At 53.2% G+C, this 10,532-nt stretch overlaps 1 protein-coding gene across 1 annotated transcript; it reads right to left on the reverse strand.

Moving 5' to 3' along the window:
- Window positions 1-989: 989 nt before the first annotated feature.
- TUBB3 (tubulin beta 3 class III) lies at window positions 990-10,275 on the reverse strand. Its single transcript, XM_084812649.1, has 4 exons — window positions 9,823-10,275; window positions 4,851-4,959; window positions 3,533-3,643; window positions 990-2,400 (listed from the first exon to the last, which is right to left on the reverse strand). Exons 1-4 carry the CDS (start codon window positions 9,877-9,879, stop codon window positions 1,325-1,327), a joined length of 1,353 nt encoding a protein of 450 aa, XP_084668775.1. The 5' UTR covers window positions 9,880-10,275; the 3' UTR covers window positions 990-1,324.
- Window positions 10,276-10,532: the final 257 nt, after the last annotated feature.

The raw sequence follows: 10,532 nt of genomic DNA on the forward strand, positions 1-10,532 counted from the left end.
ATCCTTTTAATTTTGTCTTTTGTATTGTGTAGTGGTTTCACCGCTTTTAATGTTCTTGTCTTAAGGTTGTATTGTTGTACACTGCCTTGATGGCTTTTTAGCAAATAAGGCAGTACATAAACGTTAACAAACAGTGATAGCTCACAGCAATATATTGTTGCTGAAAAAATCCATCCCCCCACCCCTCCATAGCTACTGTGAGGACTGTAGCTGCATTCAGAGGAAACGGAACTCTGAGGGGGTGGCGGATAATGCCATCATCCCTGCTAATCCAAAATTATGTACATTTGTTATTAGTATTGTACACCACCTAGAGTGGCCACGTAGCTGGTCAGATGGGCAGCTAATAAATCAAATAAAGTCCTGGGGCTTTGCCCATGTGAGCTCTGGCTCCACGGCACCAGGGGCAGCCAGTCGCTATGCTAGAGCGCGTTGCAGAAAGGTTCCCATCTTAGCTCTTTCCAAGCAGAACTACTGATGGGCTTCTACAGAATCAGCTCAGGTTGTGCACACCACCCTGCTGCCCATGCTATTCATGCCAGTGGCTATCCTCAGTGCAAAGCAACCTCCCCCAACCTGGTGCCTCCCAGATGTTTTGGACTTCAACTCCCATCAGCCTCAGCCAACACGGGCAATGGTCAGGAATGTCGAGAGTTGCTGTCTGGAGGGCATGAGGTTGGGAACTGATGCAAAGAAGATTAATACTGAGCATCATAAGCAATGGTTGCATTGCTCCGGTTCTTGATGATGATAAAGACTGTTCAACAGCAAGCCTGTTGCTTGGCCACAGTAGACAAGGCTGGGTTTTGAAAGAGCCGAGGGCCTTGTGAGTGACTCCTAGCTAACTCTTACATTTCAGACATGCACAGACACACAGAGGAAGCCACCAAACAGTGCCCAAGGGACTGGTTATCTCATACCTCAATACTTATGTAGGTCCTTTTCCCCCACCCGCCAAATGCTAGAAATGGGACAGCCAAGATGCTGGACAGCAATCAATTTATTAAGTATTCCAAAACATAAAAATAGACACAGACCAGTAAAAAATAAAGACCAGGGCCCTTGAAGTTATCAAAGTCATGGACAGAGGAAGCTGCACTAACTCATAAAACTGGTGGGAGGGGAGGGGAGAGGACATGGGGGGAGAGATGGTTAAATACTGAACTTTTTAAGTTTTGGAACCCTTGGGTCAGAAGCAACTAGAAGCTGGTTGCCTACAACTCAGCAAATGAGTAGGAAAATGGAGGGCGGTGGTGACGATAGGGCCGTGTTGATGCTCTGCTCTTGTTGGAAGGAACTGAGCACTGCCCACAGCCCAGGCCCCTCACTTGGCACCCTGGGCTTCCGATTCCTCCTCGTCATCTTCGTACATCTCTCCCTCCTCTTCAGCTGTGGCATCCTGGTACTGCTGGTACTCTGAGACCAAGTCGTTCATGTTGCTCTCTGCCTCTGTGAACTCCATCTCATCCATGCCCTCACCTGTGTACCAGTGGAGGAAGGCCTTGCGCCGGAACATGGCCGTGAACTGCTCCGAGATGCGCTTGAAGAGCTCCTGGATGGCAGTGCTGTTGCCAATGAAGGTCGAGGACATCTTCAGGCCCCGGGGCGGGATGTCGCACACAGCCACCTTGACGTTGTTCGGGATCCACTCCACAAAGTAGCTGCTGTTCTTGCTCTGGATGGCCAGCATCTGTTCATCCACCTCCTTCATGGACATGCGGCCTCTGAAGACAGTGGCCACGGTGAGGTAGCGGCCATGACGGGGATCGCAGGCAGCCATCATGTTCTTGGCATCAAACATCTGTTGGGTGAGCTCAGGCACTGTCAGGGCTCGGTACTGCTGGCTGCCACGAGCCGTCAGTGGGGCAAAGCCGGGCATGAAGAAGTGAAGGCGGGGGAATGGGACCATGTTGACAGCCAGCTTGCGCAGGTCGGCGTTGAGCTGCCCCGGGAACCTCAGGGAGGTGGTGACGCCGCTCATGGTAGCTGAGACGAGGTGGTTGAGGTCTCCGTAGGTAGGGGTGGCCAGCTTGAGGGTCCGGAAGCAGATGTCATAGAGGGCTTCATTGTCGATGCAGTAGGTCTCATCTGTGTTCTCGACCAGTTGGTGTATGGACAAGGTGGCATTGTAGGGCTCCACCACAGTGTCGGACACCTTGGGGGAAGGCACCACGCTGAAAGTGTTCATGATCCGGTCGGGGTATTCTTCGCGGACTTTGCTAATAAGGAGGGTCCCCATGCCGGACCCTGTCCCCCCACCCAGGGAGTGAGTGAGCTGGAAGCCTTGCAGACAGTCGCAGTTTTCACACTCCTTCCTCACCACATCCAGCACAGAATCCACCAGCTCGGCCCCTTCTGTGTAATGCCCCTTTGCCCAGTTGTTCCCAGCACCGCTTTGACCTGTGAAGGAAGAGACACTGACACCCTCTGGCAGCCAACACTGCTCTGTGCCATGCCTTGCTCTGCTGCCACCCCTCAATGGGCACTGGAGAAGGGACAGACCTACGCATGCACCGAAGCCAGGGGCACCTGGCTATGCTGGCTAGGGCTCATGGGAACTGTGGGCCAAAACATCTGGAGGGTCACCAGTTGCCCACCGCTGACCTAAGGTATGACACACAGCAGTAATGATGATTTCAGCAAACAGGCCAGGACATGGTTAAAGAAAAGGCCAGAAGGGAACCTGTCATTAATATTTGGAGTTCTCTAAAGCCCACTTGATTTAATAAGTGAGAAAACATACAATAGTATTGTGCTGCACCTCTTCCAGTTGCTTCCATTGGAAGCTCTGGGAAGATTCTCATTAGCCAGATTTTTCAAAGGGGCAGGCAGAGACTAGCCCCAGAAGACACCATGGTGCAGGAGTGGTGTGGGGAACAAGGTGAGCCCTTCCTCCCCACCCCCAATTTGCACTTCAGATCCACTTCCCATCTTCAGTGCAAGGCTCCTAAATCACTTTGAGGGAAACTAGGTAGGGTTCTGGGAGCTCTTGAGGAACAAATACCACTCCTAAATTTCAGACTGTTTGGAGAAACAATAATGCCGTGTCTTAACTAAGGAGGGGAAAGCCCAGAAAAGCAACAATTCCTTGTGGACCATATTTATAGCATGTGAGGAAAGTTTCAATTTCCTACCTAGAGGGTGGACAAGAGCTCAGGTATACAAAGTAAAAGACACATGAAGTGTCAGAGTCTGCTGAAGACTTTTGCCTTTGTAAGTTTTGACTCAGAGTTGGAAACTCCTGGTTAAGTCTCGAGAACCAAAGAGGGATTAGGCAAGAGCATAGACTAGCCAAGGAGTGGAGATCCTTGAGCCTGGAAAGATTTTTACCTAGCCTCTCCTTAAAACCACCCCACTTTCCATCTTTCCTTGCCAGCAGCTATAAGTTCCCCAAACCTGCAAATATATAGCAGCTTGAGTTATGCACGTCTGGGGAGAGACCAAGCCATTTTCTTGGTGTGGATCTGGATGCTAAATTAGGGAAGGTATGAGGAGAGAGGAGGTGCAGCGGAAGGAAGAAGAGGGACAATACCAAAGATGAAGTTGTCTGGTCTGAAGAGGTGTCCAAAAGCGCCTGAACGAACGCTGTCCATGGTGCCAGGCTCCAGGTCCACCAGGATGGCCCGAGGGACATATTTGTGAGCTGCAGGGACAAAGAAGGTGTCCTCTTGAATGGAACACACTAGATGGACCACTGTGCCAAGTCAAGTCAGGCTGCATTGCAATCAGCTATAAACCGATAAACAAAAGCAATAGAACAGCCTTTCCCAAGCTGGTATTCTCCAGATGTTTGGGACTTCAAGGCCCATCAGTCCCAGCTAGCATGTCCAATGGCCATGAATGGTGGGAGTTGTAGTCCAAAACATCTGGAGGGCACCAGGTTAGGGATGACTGCAACACGGAGTCCTGTGGTACCTTAAGGATGAGCAAATTTATTTTTGCATAAGCTTTCATGTACAATGGACACCATCAGATGCAGTGTCCACAAAAGCTTGTACCAGAATAAATTTGTTCATCCTTAAGGTGCCACAAGACTCTTTCTTGTTTTTGCTACAACAGAATAACATGACTGTTGCCCCTCTGGAAACTGGTTAAACAAGCCCTATCCACCCCATTATTTCCCTTCCTTGTGCGCACTTGGCATGGTGACCCCCGCAAGACCGCAACTGAGCACTGGCAGGCCCCAGCCCACTCACAGCCATCCTTGGCATGAGTTCTCCATTGCAGAACCTGAGGAATCCTTTGCCAAGAGCTGTATCAGGAGAACACACCACAGGGCTTCTCACTACCTCTCCCTAAACTCACTCTCCTGTTAGCCATGCTGTGCTGAAAGGATGCATAGCTAAGCTGCTTCCCCATATTGGAAAGAGCCTGTCCCCTGTCCCAGTTCTCAGCACCAGCCAGGTAATTCCTGAGGCTGTTTGTTATGCAGGTCTGTAGATCCAGACCTCCAAGGAAGACTGGGCAGATGTTCAGAGCTATTTTAGGGCCATTCTGCTCCTGCTCTGACAAACGGAAAGCACTAGAGGGCCCAACACAAAGCAGCATTTGCCCGCCATCAGCAAGTGCACCTTTGCAATTACATTGCAAAACAGCAGAACAGTGTCTGGGAGTGATGGCCACAGAATGCTCTTCGCATAGCTGCTCTTGCTTAATTGGGAGAGGGGATAGGAGGCCATGCAAGATGCCTCTGCAAGCTCTTAGGGGGAGGGACATTCTTGTCCACATGGGGTGGGAACCATTGTCCTGCCTCATTTCCAGAAAGGGGGCCAGGAGGAAGTTCCTCTGCCTAATGGGTTATTCCTGCCATCAGGAAGAGCAGCCAGACCTGGGCAGGAAGCACAACTTACAGGACGCTTCATTGTAATAGACGCTGATCCTTTCCAGCTGCAAATCGGAGTCGCCGACGTAGTTCCCACTGGGGTCTATACCATGCTCATCGCTGATCACCTCCCAGAACTAAGGAAAGAGCAGGAGGGGGTTAGAGAGGGTCAAGGGATGTTGTCCCCATAGGTTAGGCAGTTGAGAAGTGGAATCAGAAGCTGGGAGATTCCATTGCTCTTCTGTTTTGCACTTCCAGAAAAGCATCCCAAGTCAGCTCCTCCTGAAGGCATCGTCTTGGGCTAGGCAGAGCACTGGCTTTACCCCTTTAGCTCCTTCTTCTCTTGCTCAGTCGCTCAATCTGCAATGCAGTGTGTAAATGCAGGCAGACCTTCAGAATGAGTGAAGCGCTTAGTTGAGATTCGGTCCAAATGTGAGTCACTACTCCAATGTCACATTGGTAACTTCAGCCACATGTGGTAGCTGTAGGTTTCTGAAGAGTCCTTCAGCAAGACGTCAAGCCAAGAGACACAGTGTCAGACCCAAGCGCCAGGGCAGGGACGGCTTGCAAGGCTGCAGGGGAAGGTGGCAGCCTACACAGCGCTCCGTTCGCCAGCGTTCTGCACTGTTGTGGGGATCTGGCCATGGTGCTGAAATGGTGACTGCCTGTTACCTTAAAGCAGCCTTCCCCAACCTGGAGCTCTGTGTTGGACTACAACTCCCAGCTGGCTGGGAATGATGGGAGCTGCAGTCCAACACATCTGGAGAGCACCAGGTTGGGGAAGGCTTTGTTAAAGGCACTCCTAGCTTGTTTTGTAAGAGGCAGATGCTTTACCGCAGCCACGGAGATGGTTAAGCAGCTGCTTGGCTTAGCATCCATCATTATTTAAGCCTGCTAGAAATGAGGCCATTGAGACTGGGTATTGCCACACAGCAGAACTCACCACACTCAGCTGCAATGTTTAGCCCTGAAGCCACGGGTGGCCGAGGACTGATCAGGACATTGCACGCATTCTGAAAGGCACCCCAGCCTTTCGCCTTTGAAATGATGCCAGAAAGACACTGTATTTGTGCAACGTCATCTCACAGGCAACAGAGCACATGACTTCCCACTGCTGGTTATTGGTGCAAACTTGTAATGACCAACAGTATTACGCAGGCTGCAGCAAGAGCATCACAGAGAACCGGGAAGGATACCAGTTCGTGATCCAGTTTCTAGCATTTTACCTTGGACCAATGGTTTCTTGTGAACAAGGGATATGCTGCATTCCTACAGATGATGGGGGGTGGGGTGGGGATGGGACTTCTTTTGATGGAGGTTTTCCATCAAAACTGAAGGATGTGCATTTTTAAAAGGCAGTTAGGAGGGTGGAAAGAAAAGCTTGTCTGGGCCCAGCTATACAAGATGGCTCAGTCCTTGTTAAGTCAGTTTGTGCCGTGTGGAGAAGAGAAGAGGTGTGAGCTCAATGCTCACAATCTCCAGAGCTTTAATTACCAGAGAGCTCTTGCTACTAAGAGGACAAATTGAAATTGATGGCAAGGTCAGGAAGACAGTAAACATGATGGTGTCCACATGGTACAGGGCTGATTCCCCAGCCCCTGCCAAGCAGCGAGTGCAAAAGATCCTCCTTTAGAACGACTCTTCAATGACAACTCATTTCTAAAAATGAAGCAGAGTGGGAAATGGCACACCCTAATATATGAGGTACATAGTGGGAGCCCCGAGATGACTTAGTGGCAGAAGCACACTGAACATTGTCAGGGGTTCTAAGCCCCGCTCGTCTAAGTATTCGAGGACTCGGTCCCAGCATGTCATGCAGATTCTAGGGCTAAGCCCTGCCGGGAGCTAGCATGGTGTTGCAGAAAGTGTGTTTGACTTGCTTTGGGAAGACCCAAGTTCAGTCCCCCTGGGCTTGGTCATAAGGCTCACTGGATGAGATAATAAAATGGGATCAGGCACAGCACATACTTCCCAGAGCTCCTTGGAATCAAGGGTGAGATGTGGCTGTGATAGACTGACAGCAAACCCTTTTTGAAATTGTCCCTGGCCCCATTTTGAGGGGTTTCACGGGAACCCCAAAGGCACGATGAAAGAACTGTCAGGTCTTAAGATAGGGATAAAGCACAGAACTTTGCCATGGCACAGGTCCACTGTTGCTTCAAAGAAGGCTTTTCAGAGCAACGCTCTGAATTTGGCAGCAGAGTTCCCTGGGGCATACAGTGGCCAGGGTGATGCAGGAGACCAGCCAAGTGGCTTAAAATTGTCCCCTTTAAGGAAAACAACAACTCTTAAATCTCTCTGCTGTGCCAAGCCAGGTGCCCACACAAAGGCCAGTCTCTATCCTGCATTGATCAGAATGTGTCAATTACAGGACCTGGTGAGTTTGCAATGAATTATTCATGAGAATTCACATATGTACGAGTCTGCTTAGGGTAGCCCATGCAGAAAGCCAGTCCAGGTAGAAAGCTAGCCCTCAGCGCCACCACCATGACTCATAACTGGCTGCCGAAGAGTCCAGTGCATCTTATTAGAGAGCAAAGCAGCAAATCCTGGGGGAATTTTAACAGCTTTGTAATCCCATTTCCTTGCCTTTTGTAATGCAGTTCCAGAGAAGCTGAGAACTGAAACTGATAAGCTTTCCAAGGTGAAATCTATCCTGCTTCTTTTTGGCATCACACAAAATCCTCCTCAGCATTTGGGGGTGGATGGTAGGAAATGGCCAACCAGATTTAAAAGAAAGGAACCCCAGGAACCACTCTTCTGGGAGCACCTCAAAAACAAAAAGGCATGCTTCATCCCTTAGAAGATCTATTGCACCTTTTCCCAGCCCAGCTGGGGAACAAGGGAGCTGCAGTCCAACACATCCAGAGGGCACTAGGTTGAGGAAGGCTGGCGTATTGTGACATGAAACAGCCAGGATCCTTGCCACAAACCTGAAAGGTGGAGGGGGGGAGGGGGCACTGGCTGCCTTTCAAGCCTCATTATTCAGCTTCTTAAATAACCTCCTGGCCAGGGAATGGATGGATGGATGGAGGAGTGGCAGGTGTTCTCCATGCCCCTCACCCACCGCCCTGCAGCCTGCATAATGACCAGACTATCCCTTTCTCCTAAGGGGGCGGGGGGAGAGAGAGAGCTCCCAGGCTCAGCTGTGGAAGAGCTCCAGAGGGCTGATTTGATCTCAGCCTGCTGTGCTGTCCTACCCCCACCCCATGGGGATAGAGCATTAAGTGGCACAATCACGCTGCTGCATCTTGGCCTGCTTTTCATTCAGAGCAGGCACAGATGTCTGGGTTGTGGGTGAGGAGGAGAGGAGAGGAGAGGAAAGGAGAGGAGCAGGGAGAGAAAGTGGTGGTGGGGGTTCAGTGGATCATTGGCTGTCTTTGCGGTGCTAAGTCATGGCAGCAGGTGCCTCCTGGATGAATAGCAACCAGGCTGTCTCATCCATTCAAGAAAACCTCCTCTGTTTCAGATGCCCAAGTGGTTTTTTTTCTGGACTAAACAAACAAAAAAACCCAGACTGGTGTTTGCCATGCCTTTGGTCAGCCTTCCTGAACCTGGTTCCCTCCAGATGTGTTGGATTATAGCCTAACACATCTGGCTGGGGGAGGCTGCCTTTTGTAGAACATGGGGCAGGGTGGAGGGGTTGTCAGCTGCTTGCTGTCTACAAAGAGGAAACTCCCTGCTTTCCTATGACACATTTGCGCCAGCCAAGTGCAGAGGTTTCCACCCACAAATGACCAGAAACAGTGCCTCAGCAAGGCACAGCTATGGGTGCAGGGACCCAGTGGCTTCCAGCACAAGAGGGTGCCCCCTTCAAAATCCCTACTGCTCTGTCTGGGATGGTCGACAGCTTGGTGTCATTGTGCCCTGCCCTGCATCTGCCAAGACTGGGGGGGGGGGCAGCACTGGAGGGGGGGGGAGACAGAAGATGCTTAGTCCAGAGTTGGAGACATCCCAGGCGGCAATGGGAATTTTTTAAAGCCTCAATCAGTCATTTACAAGACCTCTTTGCCCTGGAAGAAAAAGGCTGGTAAAAGGTGCTTCAAATACCCAAACTTCTGAACTTGTTGGGATGGGGAGGAAGGACAAAGAGGTTGGCCAGGAACCCCACCCTGTAGAACCACTGCTGGGATTCTGCCCCAGAGAGGGCTGGAAGGTGGGGGAGAAGCAGCCACCACCCTCCTCAAAGAAAAGGTGGGACATAAGGGTCAAACATAAATAGATCCTCCCGTAGTCAGGAGAGAAAAAAACTGCTGCGTTAGTCAAGGGCTTGGGTTGCCTCATCACCTAGCCAAGGTCATGGCTGTACCAGACAAGGGCGCTGGCTTTGTTCCAGCGACTCAGGGGTCATTCTGCTGCTTCCCGGGTGTGGCAGCAGCAGCACCCTTGCCTGGGGGGGGGGGAGGCTGGAAGAAAGAGGGAGAGAGACCACTCCTCCTCTTTGTCTCCGGCAGGAAGCAGCCAGAAGAAAGAGGACAACAAAAGGACGGCCAGGCGAGTTTCCACGGACTCTCTCTGCAAGGACGCCCAGGTGGGCATCAGGGTCCCCCAGCCACCCCTGCAGCCCCTGGCTAGGTGGGCCAGGCCCGCCATTTGGGCAGGAGGGCGTGGCAGCAGCGCCTTTCCCTTCCTCTCCCGGGGAGCCCGGCGCTGCCTTCCCTTGCAGGATACTGTGCCCCGCAGCGCCCCAGGGCAGCTCCACGCCCACAGCGTCCCAGAGAAAGACGAGTCCACCCCCGATGTCAAGCGAGGGAACCGGCTCCACAGCCCTGGCAGTCGAGCTAACGGCCTGCCTCGCCCGGATCTAGGTAAGGGGAGCTCCAGGGGAGCGTTCGCCCCGTCGGGGCAACGCCTCTCCCTCGGCGAGGAGGAGGCCGAGGATGAGCAGCCAGAGGCGCCCAAGCCCAGACCCTGCGCCTCCAGAGGGCCGTCGGGGCGGGGGTGCCGGTGCCCGCGGGCCCAGCAGCACCTCCCTCCCCGCGGCCCGCCCACGCCTTTACCTTGGCTCCGATCTGGTTGCCACACTGGCCCGCCTGGATGTGCACGATCTCCCTCATGCTGCGGACGGTGGCGGCGGGTGCTACGGGGGCTGCGGCGGGCTGCGAGGAAGGGCAGGTGGGCGGCGGGCGCGGCGCGGCTGGAGGAGGCGGCGGGGCTGCTGCCGGCGGGTTTTATCGGCGTCTCCTGCTGCACCCGGGCCGGGCGCTGACGTCACCGCGGGCGGCTCGGCCAATCAGGCGCCGCCGCCGCAAAATACTGCAACATCCCTGCAGCATCAGCACCACCAGCGCATCCCTCGGCGGCGGCCCGAGCCGCGCTTGCACAATGCGAGCGGCCCGGACGGGGCGGGCCAAGGCCGGGCCCCCGCCACCTCTGCTCCACCTCTCCGGGGACGCTGGGGTCCGGGAGAGGGGCGCTCCCGGGGACCCTCCCCACACAGCCGTGCGGACGACGCAGGCAGGGGGCGCCCGCTTCCTGAAGCTGCTTGGGGGCTCTTCGCACCTCAGGGTGCGGCGGCAGACGCCTACTCTAGTCTAACACACACACACCCCGCGGTGGCATCAATCTTCCTGGGATATCCGGGGTTGGGGGACATCTTTGCTGCCGTCCAGCGCTCCCTCCACGTTACAAATGGAGCGGCCAAGACTCGGGTTTCAGCCCCGCCTCAGTCCGGAATCTGGGTTTGATGGCCATACCTCAGAAGAAGGGA

The sequence above is a fragment of the Heloderma suspectum genome, chromosome 8, assembly GCF_057233095.1.
Source record: "Heloderma suspectum isolate Gila_16-S chromosome 8, 16-S_ref, whole genome shotgun sequence".
Taxonomy (NCBI): Eukaryota; Metazoa; Chordata; class Lepidosauria; order Squamata; family Helodermatidae; genus Heloderma; species Heloderma suspectum.